This window comes from Eriocheir sinensis, chromosome 30, assembly GCF_024679095.1.
Source record: "Eriocheir sinensis breed Jianghai 21 chromosome 30, ASM2467909v1, whole genome shotgun sequence".
In the NCBI taxonomy this organism is placed as follows: domain Eukaryota; kingdom Metazoa; phylum Arthropoda; class Malacostraca; order Decapoda; family Varunidae; genus Eriocheir; species Eriocheir sinensis.
The window spans coordinates 1,538,223-1,559,925 of NC_066538.1; the positions used below are offsets into that span (position 1 = coordinate 1,538,223).

The window sequence follows — 21,703 nt, forward strand, 5'->3', positions numbered from 1 at the left end:
AGTTCATCTTCACTAAACAACACTGTCCACTCACCTAGTACTGTTAATACTATAACCAGAAGAAATCTTTCCAATGAAAACATAAGTGCATTTAAAGCTGATTTAATTAACTGACCTATCTTTCGGCCACCTCTTTGGATTCTTTTTAGGAGCAGCGAGTAGCGGGCTTTTTTTTTATTAATGTTTACTTTTTTGTGCCCTTGAGCTGTCTCCTTTGCTGTAAAAAAAAAAAAAAAAAAAAAACATTAACTGGAATTCAAAAGCCTGTGATTATGGAGTAAATGATTTGTTTGACTGGTACATAACGAAATTTACTGACCTGTATAATAAGCACTTCCCGTTGGAGACATTAACAATTAAAGAAAAGCATATAGGCAAACCTTATATCACTTCTGCCATTAAGAATTCAATTAAACATCGTAACAAACTTCAAAAACTGTATGCCAAGTGGCCCCTTACTTATGAAAACGCCTTTAAATCCTATAGAAATAAATTAACAACGACCATACGAACTGCCGAAGCAAATTACTATAAAAACAAGTTGTCAAGTGAAGCAGGGCACTCCAAAGACCTGCTAACGGGCGTAATATACAGATTAAGAGACTGTTTGAACCAAAACTCTTTACGGCAAATTTATCTCTCTCTGATATATCCGCACCTTCTATACTGTTGTGCCATATGGGGAGACGCCTATAACACCTTCATCGACAGCCTGATTATTTCACAAAAAAAACTCTTACGTGTTATGTTCTTTAAAGATCGGTACGCTCATACAAACTGTATTTTTAGAGATTTTAGGTTGTTAAAGCTTCCCGATATTATATACCTTCAAACTAACTTATTTGTACACAAAGCTCTTCACTCTTTCCCTGTGTACCCTGGCTTTACTGTGATGCCCCACTCTGTGCCCCGTAGAACTCATCAATTGCGTCCACCGTTATGCAAGACCACACACGCCCAGCAGAGTGTTCTGTCACGGGGGTCAAAAAGCTGGAATAACTTGCCTCAGTCCCTTCTAAATAATGATAATCTAGTCTCATTTAAAAGAAATTTATTTTCATTGTTACATGGTAATTATACTTCATATTCTTCAGTGAAATATATACCTTAACTACCTCACATTAAGGGGTGTTAAAGTGTGCTTGCTATGCTTTCACCCTAGCCTACTCCTTCACCCTTTCCCTCCCTTCTCTACTGCTACTACTACTACTACTACCACTACTACTACCACTACTACTACTACCACTACTACTACTACCACTACTACTACTACTACTACTACTACTACTACTACTACTACTACCACTGCTACTACTACTACCACTACTACTACTACTACTACTACTACCACTACTACTACTACTATTAGAATATGTAATAGTAATGCTCAGGATCAGTATCACTATTATAATTTTATTATCATTATTATTATTATTATTATTATTATTATTATTATTATTATTATTATTATTATTATTATTATTATTATTATTATTATTATTATTATGCGTTACTACTGTCATTATTATCATGTCTATCATTATTATCATGTCTGTCATTATTATTGTTTTTTTTTATTTTCATTGTCATTATCATTATCTTTTTTTCATTATAATAAATATTAGTTATATTGTTATAAAAATATTAATACTGTAAGTAGTATTTTTGTTGCTATTTTTATTATTATTATTATAATTATCACTTTGTTCTATTAATCAGGAACAAACGCCTATTTTCATTAATTTTGTATTGGGGTGCACATGTACAGATTCTGAGTTAGCCATACTTATTTTTTTCCAATCTTTAATATATTTTAGAGAGACCTTGTCGCACCTGTTATGCTCACTTATATATATATATATATATATATAAATATATATATATATATATATATATATATATATATATATATATATATATATATATATATATATAAATAACATGTAGTCCATAAGAGAGCTACGGCTCCATGGACTAGTGGCTTTTAAAGACAATGTGTGTAAAATAATCAATGTAACTACCTTGAGGCCAATCAATCAATCAATCAATCAACCTCTCTCTCTCTCTCTCTCTCTCTCTCTCTCTCTCTCTCTCTCTCTCTCTCTCTCTCTCTCTCTCTCTCTCTCTCTCTCTCTCTCTCTCTCATGCAGTGGACTATAATAATGGTTGATGATGACGACGGTAATAATGCCTAACCTTTCACCACACCCGCCCACACACACATGTTAGCGCCACACACCTGCGTAATGACACTCCCGGGACGAGCGTGTGATCAAAGTTCTCTGTTGGTCTCAAGTCAGCGGGGGCGGCGAAGTGCGTTGCGGCTGTCAGCAGCTTGTGGTGGGTAGAGTCTGTTGTTGTTGTTGTTGTTGTTCAAAGATATTGTTCCTCCGCGGAGGGGCCACGGGCCCTTATCGGATGACTTCCCATGACGAGGGTATCGGGAAAGCGACTCTAGGCTGACGCCGACCGAGTCGATCTGTCAACGTGTGTTGCTCTGTAAGATCAACCTCCTCGACGCCTTTATACACGCACGCACGCGCACAGCTCCCGGGCGCACACACACACACACACACACACACACACACACACACACACACACACACACACACACACACACACATGGGCGCGCGCGCGCATTCTTTGCTTGTTTGTGGACACATATAATGCGAGTTCCTGGTTTTATTGTGGATGTTAAGGCGGGGTCTGCGAGGCGCTGGTCTGTGGCTACAGACTAAGGCAACAGGAAAAAAAGACATTTAAATAATCGCAAAGAAGTAAAGAAGAGAAAACGAAGAAGTAAAACAAAACACAAGACAAACACACGCACCTTCTTAGCCCTGTGGAAGACACGACAGCGTGTTCTTCCCCGATGGTTGTCTGTGGACGTGTCCGTAAAGAACCGCAACTATAACTATATATATAACTATACAACTATATATATAACTATATATATATAACTATATATATATATAACTATATATATATATATATATATATATATATATATATATATATATATATATATATATATATATATATATATATATATATATATATATATATATATATATATATATATATATATATATATATATATATATATATATATATATATATATATATATATATATATATATATATATATATATATATATATATATATATATATATATATATATATATATATATATATATATATATATATATATATATATATATATATATATATATATATATATATATATATATATATATATATATATATATATATATATATATATATATATATATATATATATATATATATATATATATATATATATATATATATATATATATATATATATATATATATATATATATATATATATATATATATATATATATATACCTTTGTATATATATATATAGATATTTAGAATTTTCTGGTAAATGTTACATCTGAATTTAATTGGTGAAATGAGAGTTATTAGAGCTAGACAATTACTGAGCATCCCTCGCAGCATCTGTATTGGTGTATGTTATTACGTAACAGTGGCGGCGAGGGTTTGGACTTGTTGTGCGATGCTGCACGAAGCTGCCTGACTGTTCCAACACCCCTCCCTCCCGCCTCCCGCCTGACCCGCGTCCTTTCCTCCCTCCCTCCTTACCCTCTTGCCCTTCCTTGCCTAGCTATGCCCCTTTCTCCTTTCCCTCTCCCCCTTGGTCTTTGCCCCTTTTCCTCCCTCCCTCTCTCTTTACCTCCTTCCCTCCCCCCGGGCCCTGCCTTCCTCACACACACTCTCCACACCCCCAGAGGCCCCTAAGGCCTGATGATGATGCGGACACACACCGGAACACGCCTCGCCTTGCCCCAGGAGGCCACGCGGGGTTGGGACGGCGATGACGAGGGCGAGGACGAGGAGGACTGGCTGTGGGGTGGGGACGAGGAGGAGGAGGACGAGGAGAGTGAAGAGGAGAGCTCTGCGCCTGACGGAGGGTGGGGCTGGGTGGTGGCCGTCGCTTCCTTCGTCATCTACGTGAGTGTGTGGCGTTGGGGATGTGGGTGACGTGCCTTGGTTAGTAAATGCCTCAAAGCGCGCCATCGTTGTCCTTCTTTCAATACGAGTAATTCATGTTACTTTCAATACGAGTTACTTCCAATACGAGTTACTTTCAATACGAGTTACTTCCAATACGAGTTACTTTCAATACGAGTTACTTTCAATACGAGTTACTTTCAATACGAGTTACTTCCAATACGAGTTACTTTCAATACGAGTTTCAATACGAGTTACTTTCAATACGAGTTACTTTCAATGAGTTACTTCCACTACGAGTTACTTTCAATACGAGTTACTTTCAATACGAGTTACTTACAATACGAGTTACTTTCAATACGAGTTACTTTCAATACGAGTTACTTTCAATACGAGTTACTTTCAATACGAGTTACTTTCAATACGAGTTACTTCCAATACGAGTTACTTTCAATACGAGTTACTTTCAATACGAGTTACTTTCAATACGAGTTACTTTCAATACGAGTTACTTTCAATACGAGTTACTTCCAATACGAGTTACTTTCAATACGAGTTACTTTCAATACGAGTTACTTTCAATACGAGTTACTTCCAATACGAGTTACTTTCAATACGAGTTACTTTCAATACGAGTTACTTTCAATACGAGTTACTTTCAATACGAGTTACTTCCAATACGAGTTACTTTCAATACGAGTTACTTTTAATACGAGTTACTTTCAATACTTTCAATACGAGTTACTTTCAATACGAGTTACTTCCAATACGAGTTACTTCCAATACGAGTTACTTTCAATACGAGTTACTTTCAATACGAGTTACTTCCAATACGAGTTACTTTCAATACGAGTTACTTTTAATACGAGTTACTTTCAATACTTTCAATACGAGTTACTTTCAATACGAGTTACTTCCAATACGAGTTACTTCCAATACGAGTTACTTTCAATACGAGTTACTTTCAATACGAGTTACTTTCAATACGAGTTACTTTTAATACGTGTTACTTTCAATACTTTCAATACGAGTTACTTTCAATACGAGTTACTTCCAATACGAGTTACTTCCAATACGAGTTACTTCCAATACGAGTTACTTCCAATACGAGTTACTTTCAATACGAGTTACTTTCAATACGAGTTACTTTCAATACGAGTTACTTTCAATACGAGTTACTTTCAATACGAGTTACTTTCAATACGAGTTACTTTCAATACGAGTTACTTTCAATACGAGTTACTTCCAATACGAGTTACTTCCAATACGAGTTACTTCCAATACGAGTTACTTCCAATACGAGTTACTTCCAATACGAGTTACTTTCAATACGAGTTACTTTCAATACGAGTTACTTTCAATACGAGTTACTTTTAATACGTGTTACTTTCAATACTTTCAATACGAGTTACTTTCAATACTTCCAATACGAGTTACTTTCAATACGAGTTACTTTCAGTACGAGTTACTTTCAATACGAGTTACTTCACAAGGACGAATGAACTCTTGCACGTTTTGAACCCCTTTTACACTTTCTGAACCCTGTACGCACCTTCTGAGCCTCCTATCTACATCTTTAAACCTCTTACGCCTCTTCTGAACTCTAATAATCCCCTTCTTCACATCCTCGGAAACCTTAACACACGCTCTGAACTTCTTAAGGATCTTCTGAATTCCTCACCACCCTTCTAAACTTCTTGAACACATTCTGGATATATTACACGCCTTCTGAACCCTTTGCACCCCCTCTGAACGCTTTTATTAACACATTCTGAACCTTTTCCGCGTCATTTATACATTTGAGACTCTTATGGATCTTATAAAACTCTTACACCCTTTCTGAACCTCTATCCAACTTGTAAACTCTCTTATCCACCTTCTGAACCTCTTAAGAACCTTCTAAATCCCTTAACATCAATCCTCTTACGGACCTTCTGAATATCTTACACCCTTTCTGAACCTCTATCCAACTTGTAAACTCTCAAATCCACCTTTTCAACCTCTTTAAACACATTCTGAACCTCTTAATAAGCTGCTAAATCCCTTAACATCAAACCTCTTACAGACTTTATAAATCTCTTACACCCTTTCTGAACCTCTATCCAACTTCAAAACTCTCTTATTTTCCTTTTGAACCTTTTTAAACACATTCTGAACCTCTTAATAACCTTCTACATCCCTTAAACACCTATACATGACGTCTTTTCCTCCATTCCCAGACGTTGGCGTCCATGTTCGGTAACTGCTTCGGCGTCCTCTTCTCCGAGTTCTTCCTCAAGCTCAACACGTCCTCCACCAAAGTCTCGGAGATCTTCAACCTGGCCTTCGCGCTCTCCAGTTTCTTTAGCTTCCTGACGGGGCCGCTGGTGGAGCTGTACGGCTGGCGGCGCGTTACCCTCGTCGCCAGCCTCGTGTATAGTTTGGGTCTGGCCTCGTCCGCCGTAGCCACCTCGGCCTCCTTCTTCTTCGTCTTCACCATCCTGCTGGCTGGTGCGTCTTGGTCTCGGGCTTGGAAGGGTTTTTGTTCATGTTTTTGCGTTCTGGTTTTAAACGGTGATCTCTTTTTCTTCTCTGTTTAGTTTTGATTCCGTTTTTTTCTTCTTTGCTTCTTTTCAATTATTAAAATGACATCTCTTTCCTTGTTGCCTTAGTTTTTACGTTTTTGCTTCCCAACGCTTTTTTTTTATTTGTTTTCTTCTTCCTCTTTTATAGCTACATATTTATCCAACCTTTAATTTTCATCCCTTTTTTTCTCGTCTTATTATTAGCTAATCATTATTATCATTATCATTCAAAGTCCCGTATCCAATGTTCTTTTGATACACGAAAAGCAAACTCATAACTTCCTGCTTCAAATCTATTCCATCTACAACAACACGATCGTAATACAAGGGAATCCAAACCTATCTTCTTTGTACCCTTCAGGTCTGTGCATCCTGTTACTGGAGGTCATCGCGCAGCATACCGTCTCCCTGTACTTCACCAGCAAGCGCCGCCTCGCCACCTGCATAGTCACCCTCGGAACGTGCGCTAGCCAGGTCCTCCTCACGCCCCTCATCACGTGGCTGCAGGGGGAGGTCAGTCACCGCGGGGCCACCCTCCTCATGGCTGCCCTTGCGCTTAACTGCTGTGTGGCGGCCATGTTTCTACACCCGGTCGAATGGCATAAGAAGGAGCGACTGGTAGGCTATCCTGAAGTCTACGTGGAGAAGAGTAACTTATCGCCAAACTTATCGCCAAACTTATCGCCACTTTTATCGCCAATATCTCCAGGTGCAGGTTTTATTAGCTTACCAGAGTCGTCTTTAAGAAACGTACCGGGTCAGCGGGATCGCCATGTGGAAACGGGTACATTATCGCCATCCTTATCGCCAAAGTTATCGCCATTTATCAAGTCGACGTTACCTGGTGACGGAGGATTTCTTCAGTCGGTCGAGAACGAGAGGAGGGAACGGCATGTGAGTTTCGCCGATGACTACCTTGAAAAACACGCCTCATCCTCATCGCCAAAGCCCAAGACGAGTCATACAATCGGTGGAGGGATCTTAAGACTCGCACAAACATCTCTACGAAACCTCCGCTATTTCAGGTCACCACGAATCGCCTTAACATCAATGATCCTCGCGTGTAACGCCAGCTCCTTGGTCAACATCTGGGCCATCGTTCCCTTTGCCCTCAAGTCGGACGGGTACTCTTCGCAGGAGGTGGCGCTCTGTCTCTCCGTGGCGGGTCTTTGTAACACCGCCTCAAGACTGACCAACGGCGTCCTTAGTTGCTGGGCGGCGTTCACAGTGCAGAGGCTGTATATTATTGGCTCTGCGATGTCTGCTCTTGGGATCATTGGTAGGTGGAGCGTGTGTGTGTGTTTTGTAAGGTGGGATACATTTTCTTTCCTTGAGTATTTGTTTCTTGGCTCCTAATCAGCGTTGCCAAAGTATCGTATTAACCACATATCGTATCTATCATTTTTATGCCTCAAACTCTCGTACCTACACAAGTAACGTGAGAAAATCAAAGTTATTGCTAAAACTGTTGACTATTGATGTTTTTCGTTCTTTGTTGTTATAGTTATTGGTCAGCAACTACGAAAATGAAATGCGATGAGTACGACAATTTGGCAACGCTGCTCCTAATCCTTTGAACCCCACCCACCTTTGCCAGACTATCGTACTCAGAGCGTAGAGTTGATCGGTTTCTCACGCATAATTACTCCCTAGAAACATCAGCAATTAACTATTTTAACGATAACAATAAATTAATCTCGCTATTGTGGCCCGGGGGACAGTTTTTGGGTCGGAAATGTGTAAATATTAAGAGGTTAAGTACGACAATTTCGCAACGTTGAGTCCTATAAAAAAAATCGTGTCCGTGTATATTCTATTCTTTCCTTGAGTATCCGTTTCTTGTCTCCTGATCCTTTGAACCCTGCAGTACTATAAAAAAAATACCGCGTTCTCCCCAGGGTTCAGCATGGTGGAGGGCCTGGCCTGGAAGATGGTGCTGTTCGGCGTATGTGGACTCGGCAACGGCACGGTATCCACGCTGTACAGTCTGGTGGCCGTGGAGGCGGAGGGCCTTCACCTGCAGCTGCCGGTCCTCAGCCTCGCCGGCCTCATCACGGGGCTCTGGTTTCTCCTGGTTGACCCTCTCACTGGTGGGTTGAATACTCATTTGATTCTATAAGTCATTGTAACGATGGAATTCTTCTCTGCTCGATTTTTTTTTCCCCCGTTGTACGTATTAAAGAACGATAGAAACTGATGATTTTGGGTGGTATTTTAAGACACGTTCGGTTTTCACATCAGCTATTTCTAAAGGTCAAAGAGGGGATCAATCGGGTTCTAGTGAGTGTTTCTTTAGGTTCACGGTACAGAAGAAGGGTCAAACTACCACCAGGGTCATAAAACTACTCCTGGAAATGCCCAAAACTCCTAAGACAGCCTTGTCAAATTTATGTACTTGGGCGACGAAGTGTCCTTCGTCTCCTGTTTCTCTGCCTCCATTATCAACGTCTTTCCCTTATTCCTTTTTTTCTTTTCTTCTCTTTCCTCCTCCTGCCTTTATTCTTCCTCTCAACCGTTTTCTTCTTCCATCGTCTATTCTATTTCATCATCATATCCATTGTCTATTTCACACCCATTATCTATTCTACTTCATCATCATAATCATCTTTTTATCTTGGTTTCTCTTTTCTTTGCTGTGTTCTTGTTCTGGTTCCTTTTATCTATGTTATATTTTCAATCGTTTTCTTCTTCCATTATTATTATCATATCCATTATCTATTCTACTTAACCATAATCATTTTTTTATCTTAGTTTCTCTTTTCTTTGCCGTGTTCTTGTTCTGATTCCTTTTATCCATGTCTTACTCCGTTATCCTCACCGTCACAGGCCTAGTGCGGGACCTGAGCGGCAGCTACTCCGTGTGCCTCGGCGTGCTGGGCGGCTTCCTGTTGGCCAGCCTCGCCCTCTGGCTCCTCATGCCCGCCCCGGCCCGCAAGTCCCTGCCGCAGCACCGCCGGAGTGAGAGCCGCCCCCTCGTACGCCCCGCCAAGGCCTCAAAGGATCGGTTCACGGCCCAGGAGACGCCGAGGCTACGAATGCATCATCAGAGGGAGATTTAACGAGTTCGGGGAAGAGGTGGAGGGACTCAAAGTTGTTCGCCATTATATTTTATCAAAGGAGAGAATAATCTGAGGAAAGGACGCGAATCTGGCCCTGTTATCTGTTATCCAGGGAGAGATGAAAGGACGCAAATCCATTATCTTTTAACGCTAGATTCGATAATTTTGATTTGTTAACGCTTGTACAGCATCCACCATTAATATTAACCGTTCCAAGCATTCAGTATTTTAATTTAACCTTCCCCGGCATCCACCAGTGAGATTTGACCTTTCCCGGACATCCACCAGTGAGATTTGACCTTCCCCGGCATCCACCAGTGAGATCTGACCTTTCCCGGACATCCACCAGTGAGATTTGACCTTTCCCGGACATCCACCAGTGAGATTTGACCTTTCCCGGACATCCACCAGTGAGATTTAACCTTTCCCAGCATCCACCAGTGAGATTTGACCTTTCCTGACATCCACCAGTGAGATTTAACCTTCCCAGCATCCACCAGTGAGATCTGACCTTTCCCGGACATCCACCAGTGAGATTTGACCTTTCCCGGACATCCACCAGTGAGATTTAACCTTTCCCAGCATCCACCAGTGAGATTTGACCTTTCCCGGACATCCACCAGTGAGATTTAACCTTTCCCAGCATCCACCAGTGAGATCTGACCTTTCCCGGACATCCACCAGTGAGATTTGACCTTTCCCGGACATCCACCAGTGAGATTTAACCTTTCCCAGCATCCACCAGTGAGATTTGACCTTTCCCGGACATCCACCAGTGAGATTTGACCTTTCCCGGACATCCACCAGTGAGATTTAACCTTTCCCGGACATCCACCAGTGAGATTAAACCTTCCCCAGCATAATAATAATAAAAAAAAATAAAAAAAATCTCTTCCTACCTTGATATGGAGTCGATTCAATATTTAGTCGATGTTTAGTATTATAACTCATCGAAAAATAATTACGATATACTAGCAACAAAACAATATATCTGTTTACCTTGCTATGGAGTCAATTCAGGTCTGAGGCAAAGCAAGTCGATGGTCCACGTAGCCGCTGAATCGTCGACTTCATCTTGGCTTGCTAACACACCTGAGGAGCGAGCGAGGGTTTGCCAGGGTTAAAAAATTAAGTCAGGATTAAAACGGAAATCTTTTATTGAGTGTTAGTTCACATCGAAGTGTTGTTACGATACTCCATTCACGGTAACTTGGCGAATAAGCCCCCGCCCACAGCCTCCCAGCATCCACCAATCATGTGAAGCCTGAGCTGAAGAGTGGGCGTGGCTTGCGTGTGGACCAATGATGCCAGATTGTCGTACTCAGAGCCTCGTATTTACCGGTTTCTGACTCATAACTCTTCCCAAAAATCACTAATAATTAACCATTTTAACGATAATTACATATGAAACCAGTTATTGGGATCGAGGAGGCAGTTTTGGGGTCGGAAATCGGGAAACATAGGAGGCTGAGTACGATAATTTGACATCTGTGGTGTGGACTGTCCAATGAGAGGGACTAAATCAGACAAGGGAGGGACTTATTTCACGACGACTTGGAAGATACATGGTGAGAGAAGGAGTTATTTCACGTTATCTTCGAATATACGTGGAAAGAGGACTTATTTCGCTTTAACATGGAAAAAACGTGGAAGTACAAGGACTTATTTCACGTTATCTTCAAAAATACTTGGAAGGGGAGACTTACTGAGACTTATTTCGCGTTACCTTCAAAAAAACTTAGAAAGGGAGACTTACTGAGACTTATTTCACTTTACCTTCAAAAATACGTCCCATTCTCACCAGTAACACATTATATTGGCCTTATTTGAAGAAGTGGGAGGAGCTTATTCGCCAAGTGATCATGACTGGGGTATATATAGTGATGCTGCATGTTAGAGGTGATGGCTGGTGATGAATTTGATGGTGAATGGTGAAGAGGAAGAGAAGGAGGAGGAGGTGGCGGCGGGGGAGGAGGAGTCAACAGGAACACTAACCTAACCTCACTAACACCACTATCACAACTTCCACAACCCTCGAACAGTAGTCTGGTTATAGTTAAATGGATAGATATGAGGGTAGTGGTAAAGCTGGGAGCGTACATTGTGGCTACGCGTGACAATGGGCTCCATCGCATTGTTTTTACAGCTAAAGAAACAGCTTAAGGGCAACACACACACACACACACACACACACACACACATACACACACACACACACACACACAGACAAAAAAGTAAAAATAAGCCCACTAATCGCTGTTCCCACAAAAAACAAAAAAGTAATTAGCGGCCAAAAGAGAGGTCAGCATTTGTATCATAATAGTTAACATCAGCATCACAATATTTAGCGAGTTAGTAGCATACGACCTTGCCTTTCGATAGTTCTGATTGCCTTCTACTTATTTAAATACCCAAACACTGCCACATTGACGGCCTGGAATGACTCAGTACCAGTATCATATCCATTATTTTTTTTTGCCGCTAAAGAAACAGCTCCAGGGTAACAAAAATAGGTGTAAAAAAAAGCCCGGTAATCGCTGTTCCCACAGAGACAAAAGTAATGAGCGGTCAAAAGAGAGGTCAATTTCGGGAGGAGGTGTCTTGATACACTCCTCTTGAGAGAATGCAAGTCAAATTCAGGAGGAAAACCTTGAGCCTGAAGAACCCACCACCCCATCTCTCTAGGGGTATGTGGTTCCTGTGTGAAGACTCTCGCCTGTACCTTCGAAGCTAACCACAGGGCGTTCTGGAAAATACCCTCATTGTAATCCCCACTCAAAACTACCCCATGCCTGAAGAACCCACCAGCCCGGGACGAATATTCCCAACCTCTCTACGGGTATGTGGTTCCTGGGTGAAGACGCTCGCCTGTACCTTCGAAACTAACCACAGGGCGTCCTGGAATATACTCTCTCGGGTACACTTCTGCCTCTACGCTTGTCCTTTCCTCCTCCGTCACCGCACACCGCTCCTTACCCTGCCAGCCTTCCCGTCCTAAGCTTATATGTATGTAAAGGAGGAGGTGAAGCGTGTGTGATCGGGTTAAATGATGCGTTAGTGTTGCCAGACGTGACTCGGTGTGGTGTTCAATGCCTTAAGATTAGATTATTTCGTTTCATGAAAGGTATATTATTATTATTATTATTATTACCTTCGCCAACGAAGTTGGAGGAGGTTATATTTATTATTATTATTATTGTTGTTGTTATATCTATATGGTACTTCTACTTACACATAATATTCAAGGGCTCAGTTTATCATCGTTATCGTTAATATCAGTACAGCGGCTAAGGGTTATGGCGTTCGGCGCGGCATTATTATGTACATTAAATACACGTTGATATACAAAGGTGGGTTGGTAGTACGTGGATGCGGGGAATATAAAAATACTGTATATCGACAACAATGTACAGGCGTTCCAGTATTCATGGAGCGGTGACGAGACACGGGCTGTATGCGGGGTGGTGTGTGTGTATAGGACGAGTATGTGACGTCACAAGAAGATGGATACATCGGTGAGATACAGTGACAGTGGTGATTATAATGTACATGTTCTCATGGTTCGTTCGGTTCGGTGAGGACACTGTAGCTTATAGACTTGCACCCTTATAATAATGTATACATGTGACACGAGTGGTACACAGCGGAGCACGATGAGTGATGGGTATGATGTACACGCTCTCATGGTTGGTTCGTTCGGGTGATGACATCGTAGCAGCCTAGAGACTTGCATGGTACAAGGTATAGTGACACAGGCGGGTACAGTGGTGGATACAATGACGGTGATGAGATAATGAACCGGGAGGACGCGGAGGTCTGGCTGCAGTCCCTCAGCCTTTACTGACTGTAATGAGGCGTTAACGCCTTATTACCAAGGCCCCGCCCACACTGTCGGGCAACGCGCGCTGAGCTTATTACTCTGGCTTCCCAAGCAGTGTTACCAGACAGAGCAATTCCCGGCAGGCTCCTCAGTATCGGGCAGTGCACGTCAAGTTGTGCACTGACCGGGCAAAGCCTGCCGGGCACTCCTTGAGAATGTGAACAGGCAAACAAGGCCACTTCGATGGCGTGCCGGTGGTTTCCCCGCTCGTGGCCGCCACCCAGACATATGCATTAGTATTATAACTCAAAGTCGGGCACCGCCCGATAGTGTGGCCGGGGCCTACTTACCTCCCCCCGCAGCACCCAAGGCCTACACGATACAACGACTACGGAACGGCTGAACTAAGCGTTATAATGAGCGAGCCGTCTACTACCTAATGCTACCATTGCTACGCGGGCGTCGGCTGACATGGCGGTCTCCAGCGAGAGGGTCAGGAGTAATGCATGTCTGTACCAGCCATGGCTATGTTAGGAAACACGAGAGAGAGAGAGAGAGAGAGAGAGAGAGAGAGAGAGAGAGAGAGAGAGAGAGAATTAAGATTCAAAGCAAAAATAAAAAGGCAGAAATTACCAAAAATTACTCTTATCACCCCCCCCCCCCCCCCCCCCCACACACACACACTCCCTTCGCTAACAACCCAACGCTCCTGCTCCCTTCCCGTCCCTCCCCAATCCACCTCCACTTCGAACCTCCTCTGAGCCCTCGTTATGATGCTTCGAAACACTTCCCTCTTCCCTCACTCGTTCACTGGTTAACTTTGACTCTCTACGATACATAAATGACTTCATAATTCCTTCATACATTGCTCGAGACATACATCACTCAAGACTGGACTTCCTTCCTCCCTTCTCAAACACATTCTTTACGCATTTCTATAACACATCAATGACTTATTATCTCGTTTACGTATTGGCAAGAATAGTATACCTTTCAAAACTGCCCTTCCTTTTTTCCTTTCTCTCTTTCTCTTTTCCTTCCTTCCTTCCTCCCTTCTTAAACACGTTCTTTATACATTTCTATAATACATCGATGACTTCTTATCTCGTTTATGCACTGGCTAGAATATTATACCCTTCAAAACTGCCCTTCAATCCTTCCTCTCCTTCCTCAATTCCCTTCTTTCACTCCTTCTATATGGCTCACGATCTGACCTTCTACAATACACCAATGGCTTCTTACCCTCTCCATACATTGCCAGGGACAGACACCACTCAAAACGGCCTTCCCTTCCTTCCTTACTCTCCCTCCCCAACATTCCTTTCTTTCACTTATTCTTTGGCTCGTTATCTGACTCTCTACAATATACCAATGACTCCTTACCTCATCTATATATCGGTAAGGACAAACACTCTTCAAAACGGCCCTTCCTTCCTTCAGTTCTTCCTCCCGTCTATTGTATACAACCTCCACGGACGAGAGCAAGGCGGTAACTGATTCCAAACTACCCAGACTGCGGACAGGTGGCGCTGCGATGCTCTCAAACGCCCGCTACCTCGTTTTCTTTGCTATTTATCGTTTGGTAAGAGCTTGGGGTTGCATTTTAAGGCGTGACTAAGCTATTGGTTGATTGCCTTAGAGGTTTGGCTATGTACGAAAGTCAGTTAGGTAGATGTTAAGTAAATGAATGTTAGTTAAGTAGAATGTTTGTAGTTATTGAATTTGAGTGTTACTGAGAATAAGACTGAATATAATGTTTGTGGTTAGTGAATTTGAGTGTTACTGAGAATAAGACTGAATTTGGTTGTAGATGAAGGCTAGTTAGGTAGATGTTGGTAGTTACTGAAATTGAGTGTTACTGAGAATAAGACTGAATTTGGTTGTAGATGAAGGTTAGTTAGGTAGATGTTGGAAGTTATCGAATTTGAGCGTTACTGATAAAGAGCTGAATTTTGGTTGTAGAAAAGTTAAAGTAGAATGTCTGTAGTTATCTAATTTGAGTGTTACTGGGAACAAGACTGATTTCCGACACATGCGCAGATGTTAGTAGATGCCATAAGCTTAGGAAATACAGGTAAACTATATTAATCGAGGAAGTATCCGTAAAAATACAATAGTCTATCGTGAAAATATTGAGCGAATGTATAAGAGAAAAGAGAAAGAAAAATATTGTCGAAAATACTTAGAATTTGACTGATCTTAAAGTTTGACGTGAATAGACTTGTCAGTTGAGTGGATGTTAATTTTAGCGAGGAGGAGGAGGAGGAGGAGGAGGAGGAGGAAGATGAGGATGACGAAAGGAGAGGGGAGAGAAGACGAGGTTTTGGAGGAGGAGAAGAGGAAGAGGAGGAGGAGGAAGAGGAGGATAAGGGCGAAACCTCTCTATCTGATCCTCTATTATGCCGAGTGTCTTGTGCAAAGCGATCAAGGAGCTTCTGTGATGGATCGACACACACACACACACACACACACACACACACACGGAAGGTCCTTATGCATGTATTATTATCGAATCACAGCTTGTCTTCATCGTATAATAGAAAAATAAATAAATAATAAGAAAAGGAAGAGGAGGAGGAGGAGGAGGAGGAGGAGGAGGAGGAGGAAGAAGAAAACACTATTAAAAGGTAATGTACAAAGAAGTAGAGGAATGAAGGGAAGGGAAGGGAAGGGAAGGGAAGGGAAGGGAAGGGAAGGGAAGGGAAGGGAAGGGAAGGTAAGGGAAGGGAAGGAAAGGGTAGGAAAGGAAGGGAAAGAAAGTGAAGGGAAGGGAAGGGAAAGAGGAGGGGAAGAGGAGGAAAGGGTAATAGTACACATGAGGTCAAAGGTCAGATTGCGTGAAGGTCATGAGAGAGAGAGAGAGAGAGAGAGAGAGAGAGAGAGAGAGAGAGAGAGAGAGAGAGAGAGAGAGAGAGAGAGAGAGAGAGAGAGAGTTTAATATGTCCTTGTTTTAATACGACCCCCAAAAATATCAAAGTTTAGCCCAAAAAGTGAAGTCCCGCGATGATGAATGACGGTGAACCAGTTTCGTGATAAATAGGTTAAGTTTCCGTCCATGTTTCACGCACGACAAGACTGAGGGAAACATGCTTAAAGTTTCCCGGGGGCGGCTTGAAGATACATTTTTAAAGAGGAGAGGAAGGGGACGGGAGGAAGGGGAAGGAAGGCAGAAGGAAGGAAGGGGGGAGATTGGAGAGAGGGAGGGGAGAGGGAGGAAGGAGGGGAATGAGAGGGAGGGGGAAGACGGGGAAGGAAGGGGAAGAAGGAGGAAGGAAGGGGAGAGATTGGAGAAAGGAAGGGGAGGAAGGGAGGGGGAGATGGAAGAAGGAGAAGGAAGGAGGAAGGGAGAGGGAGGAAGGAGGGCTGAAGAGGGAGTGGGGTGGAACACACACACACACACACACACACAAACACACTCAACTCTATTAATGGGTTCACTTGATACCACTTAAGCGTCTTCGATCCTCTGCAACACTGTCTTTCATAAGTGTTGCAAATCTCAGCATCTTATTGGTCAGCCTGTCAAAGGAGGATCGGATCGCCTCTTCCTGGAGCTCGTTAAGAGTGAATAAGGGTTTCGATTCTCTTACTGCTATTTTGGTTTGCTCTCTCTCTCTCTCTCTCTCACATTTCGACCCCTTTTCAATTTTTTTTTCTCTCTTGCTATCCCTTCTTGTCCATCTCTCTCTCTCCATATAAAATTCAATCTCCTCTCGTTCTATCTCAATCTCCTTCTTTATTGTCCCTCTCCTTCTATCTCCTTTTCCATTTCTCCCTCTCCTTCCCTCCCTTTCTTTCTCTCCCTCATTCTCCATCTCGCTTTCTCTCTCTTTCTATATAAAAAACACAATCTCCCTCTCGTTGCTTAAACCTTTCCGTCTCTCCTTCTCCTTCTCCTCTTTTTCTACCTCCTTATCCATTTCTCCCTCAACTTCCCTCCCTCTTTCTCTTTCTTTCCATATATAAAACAATCTCCCTCTCCTTTTATCTTCTATCTCTCCCCGTGTCTCCCTTCTTCTCAATACAACCTCCCTCTCTTTCCATCACCCTTATCATCTCTCCCTCTCCTTCCCCTCTCTCCCTTCTCTCTACTTATAAACACAAGCTAATCTAGTTGAGTCATCCCTCGCAGAAGAGCAGTGTTGCCATCTCTCCGGGGGCGCCTAGAACCACTCGATGACGAAGACGCTCCAGTAGATGACGTTGAGGACGGTGAAGGAGGTTGGGAAGAGGATGCGAGATACCCTGTCGATGAGGATGGCCCGCTCCCGACGCCTTCGATGATTCTGCTGCTGGGAAGAAGATGGGAAAGATTAGTATGGGAGATAAAGAGAAATAGAGGAGGATAAAGAAGATAGATAAGTATATACGAGATGATTCTGCTGCTGGGAAGAAGATGGGGGAGATTAGTAAGGGAGATAAAGAGGAATAAAGGGGAATAGAGAAGGATAAAGATAGATATGTATGTGAAAGTGAAGCGATATCTCCGTAGACTTGTGTGAAAGGGAGTGAAGAGAGCAGACTGTAAGAAGAGGAAAGGGAGGAAAGTGGAAGGAAAATGGAGGAGTAAAGGGAGGAAAGTGAGGAAAGGTAAGGGAGCAAAACGTAGGAACTAAAATTTTATCATTGTCTTCCCTTAAATTCAATCTCTTTTAATCCCTGACTCAAGTATTTCAAGCAGCGCCGCAACCATTCCCTTCTCTCTCTTCAGACACATAAGACACTGATGGCATGTCTCGATCTTATTAAACGTAGGAACTAATATTTTTTACCATCGTTTCCCCTTGAATTCTATATCTCCTCTTTAATCCCTGACTCAAGTATTTCACGCAGCGTCGCAACCATTCTCTTCACTCTCTTTTGAAACACAAGACGTTGATGGCATGTCTTATTATATTATTAAACGTAGGAACTAATATTTTATCATCGTTTCCCTTTAAATTCCATCTCTTTTAAGCCCTGACTCAAGTATTTCACGCAGCGTCGCAACCATTCCCTTCTCTCTTTTCAGAAACAATGGACGTTGATGGTATGTCTTATTATAGTATTAAACGTAGGAACAAATATTTTATCATCGTTTCCCTTTAAATTCCATCACTTTTAAGCCCTGACTCAAGTATGTCACGCAGCGCCGCCACCATTCCCTTCTCTCTCTTCAGAAACCCTGGACGCTGATGGCATGTCTTAATATATCATTAAACGTAGGAACTAATATTTTATCATCGTTTCCCTTTAAATTCCATCACTTTTAAGCCCTGACTCAAGTATTTCACGCAGCGCCGCAACCATTCTCTTCACTCTCTTTTGAAACACAAGACGTTGATGGCATGTCTTATTATATTATTAAACGTAGGAACTAATATTTTTATCATCGTTTCCCTTTAAATTCCATCACTTTTAAGCCCTGACTCAAGTATTTCACGCAGCGCCGCAACCATTCTCTTCTCTCTCTTCAGAAACCCTGGACGTTGATGGCATGTCTTATTATATTATTAAACGTAGGAACAAATATTTTATCATCGTTTCCCTTTAAATTCCATCACTTTTAAGCCCTGACTCAAGTATGTCACGCAGCGCCGCAACCATTTCCTTCTCTCTCTTCAGAAACACAAGACACTGATAGCATGTCCTCGCGATATTAAGAGCCATTATCTTATTAAACGTAGGAACTAAATCTTAATCACCGTTTTTCCTTAATTTTCACATCTCTCTACCCACCCATGACAGCTATTTCCTTCTCCCTTCTTCAGCATTAATGGACGCTGATTACATGATTAGAGGATTGGATAGTTACGTACCGTCACCCCGCGCCTCATATCCTTTGCCTCGCTATTATATTGACGCTATTAAGTCTCTCCCATATCTCACATCTCGTTATTTGTCTCGTATCTCTCTCCGCCTTCTCTCGTTTTAACATGGCGTGTCGGGAAACTGGTGAGACGGGGAGTTGATCTTAAGAATGGAGTTAAAATGTTTACAAGCGAGCGACCATTGTTTTTTGTCTTCGTGTGTGTGTGTGTGTGTGTGTGTGTGTGTGTGTGTGTGTGTGTGTGAAAGAGAAGAGAAGGATAGGAAGGAAGGAGAGGAAGGAAGAGAAAAGGAAAGGAAGGGAAGAAAGGGATGGAGAGGGAAAGAAAAATGGAAGAGGAAGGAAGGATAGGGAAGAAGAAGAGGAGAGAAAAAGAATGGAAAGGGAAGAAAGGGATGGAGAGGGAAATTTAGAATGGGAGAGGGAGGGAAGGAAGGAGAGGAAGGGAAGGAGAGAGAAAAGAAAGGAAAGGAAAGGAAGGGATGGAGAGGGAAATTAAGAATGGAAGAGGAAGGATAGGAAAAGAGGGGAAAGGAAGGAAAAAGGAGGGAAGGAAGGAGAGGAAATTAAGAAAAGGGAAAGGAAGAAGGATGGAGAGAAATTAAGGATGGAAGGGGGAGGGCGAAGGAAGGAGAGGAAAGGTAGGGGAGAGGAAGGAAAGGGAAGAAAGGGATGGAAAGGGGAAACTTAGAAGGGAAGAGGAAGGGAAGGATAGGGAAGGAAAAGGACCGGAAAATCTACCCCCCCCCAAAAAAAAATAAAAAAAATAATAATAATAAAAATAATAAATAAATAAATAAATAAAATCGTGGCAGGAAAGTCTTTGAAAATAATTACTAGCACAAAATAACTTACTAATTAGACGACAACGCTAAATAAAATGTGTGTGTGTGTGTGTGTGTGTGTGTGTGTGTGTGTGTGTGTGTCATAATCAATTCAATTTCAACGGGAGACTAACACGAGAGAGAGAGAGAGAGAGAGAGAGAGAGAGAGAGAGAGAGAGAGAGAGAGAGAGAGAGAGAGAGAGACACATATGAGAAAGAAAACGGTCCACTTAGAAGGCAAACTAAGCTAAATCTGAACATTCTCGCAATTAGCTCGTCAGATGAAAGCTTTTGAGGGGGAGAGAGGGAGGGAAGGAGGAAGGGAGGGAAGGAAGAGGAGAGGGAAGGAGGAGGGAGAGAATGGCTTCAGAAGAGACACTGGAGGGAAGGTAACGGGCAGGAAGGAGACCACAAAGGACAAAAAATGAAAGGAAAACGACATGAAAATTAAGTCTCACTCTCTCTCTCTCTCTCACGCTTCCTCGCTCGCTCGTGACTTTGTGAAACGGTTCTGAATTAATACAAAAATGAGATTAGATGAAAAAGAAAAGGAAGGAAGGAGGAGGAGGAGGAAAGGAAAGAGAAGATGACAGGAAGGAAAATAAAGATGAGAGAAAAGAAAAGATAATGAGAGACAGGAAGGAAAAGATGAGAGGAAGGAAGACTGAAAAATCTCCTCCTCCTCCTCGTCACATACCTTCTTCACCGGGCCCAGAGGCGGCGGCGGCGGCGGTGGAGGAAGACCAAAATTCACAGTGTGCTGCAGAGTGGAATGGGGGAGTGCTGAGTGCTGAACCCCGCTGAACATGGGCCCGTTGATCAGGTGCTGAGGGCTGGGCAGGTGAGCGGGGCACGAACCCTGGCCCAGCATCTCCAAGGGCGACATTCCATTGGCGGGGGCGGCCGAGGAAGGGGAAGCGATGGTGTTGATGCTGTCGAACTGAGGAGATAAAGAGGGATGAGAGAGAGGGAGAGGGAGGGAGAGGAAGGGAGATTGGGAGGGTAAAGGAGGGAGTTTGGAGTGAGGGGTTAAGGAAAGGGAGGGAGGGAGATTGGGAGGGTAAAGGAGGGAGTTTGGAGAGAGGGGTTAAGGAAAGGGAGGGAGAGAGAGGGGTAAGGGATAAGAAAGGAAATGAAGGGAGGTGAAAGAAAGGGAGGGAGAGGGAGAGAGGGAGGGAGATGGAAAGGGAGTGAGAGAAGGGTGAAGGAAAGGGAGGGAGAGAGAGGGGTAAGGGATAGGAAAGGAAATTAAGGGAGGTGAAAGAAAGGGGATGAAAGGGAGGGAACGAAAGGGAGGGAGAGGGAGAGAGGGAGGGAGATGGAAATGGGATAAGAGAAGGAGGGAGAGAGGGGGAAGGAAAGGAGAGAGAGAGAGGTTAGGGATAGGAAAGGAAATGAAGGGAGGTGAAAGAAAGGGAGGGAAAGGGAGGGAGAGGGAGATGAAAGGGATGAGAGTGTAAGGGAAGAGGCGAGAGATAATTAGTGAAAAAAAATAAATAGAAAGATAGATAGATAGATAGATAGATAGATAGATAGATATAAATAGACACATAGATAAAGAGATAAAGACATAGAAAATAAGAAAGATAGATAGATAGATAGATA

General features: G+C 42.5%; 2 protein-coding genes across 3 annotated transcripts in view; one reads left to right on the forward strand and one right to left on the reverse strand.

Annotated features, from left to right (window-relative positions):
* The first annotated feature begins 2,279 nt into the window (after positions 1–2,279).
* Positions 2,280–9,809, forward strand: LOC127005413 (monocarboxylate transporter 13-like). Of its 2 annotated transcripts, XM_050874238.1 has the most exons (6): positions 2,280–2,340; positions 3,800–4,022; positions 6,242–6,512; positions 6,948–7,865; positions 8,485–8,676; positions 9,413–9,809. In XM_050874238.1, exons 2-6 carry the CDS (start codon positions 3,816–3,818, stop codon positions 9,643–9,645), a joined length of 1,821 nt encoding a protein of 606 aa, XP_050730195.1. In that variant the 5' UTR covers positions 2,280–2,340; positions 3,800–3,815; the 3' UTR covers positions 9,646–9,809. The 2 variants fall into 2 exon arrangements, with proteins under 2 accessions (XP_050730195.1, XP_050730193.1); XM_050874236.1 differs by lacking the exon at positions 2,280–2,340 and having other exon boundaries at positions 3,644–4,022.
* A 7,407-nt stretch (positions 9,810–17,216) lies between these two features.
* The window catches only part of LOC127005418 (glycine receptor subunit alpha-4-like), a 148,081-nt gene continuing 143,594 nt past the window's right edge, over positions 17,217–21,703 (reverse strand). Inside the window, exons 11-12 of the mRNA XM_050874240.1 lie at positions 20,796–21,038; positions 17,217–17,754 (exon numbers count right to left, since the gene is read on the reverse strand). Of these exons, the coding sequence (XP_050730197.1) occupies positions 17,629–17,754; positions 20,796–21,038 (369 nt within the window). The 3' untranslated portion in view covers positions 17,217–17,628. The remainder of the gene's footprint in view (positions 17,755–20,795; positions 21,039–21,703) is intronic.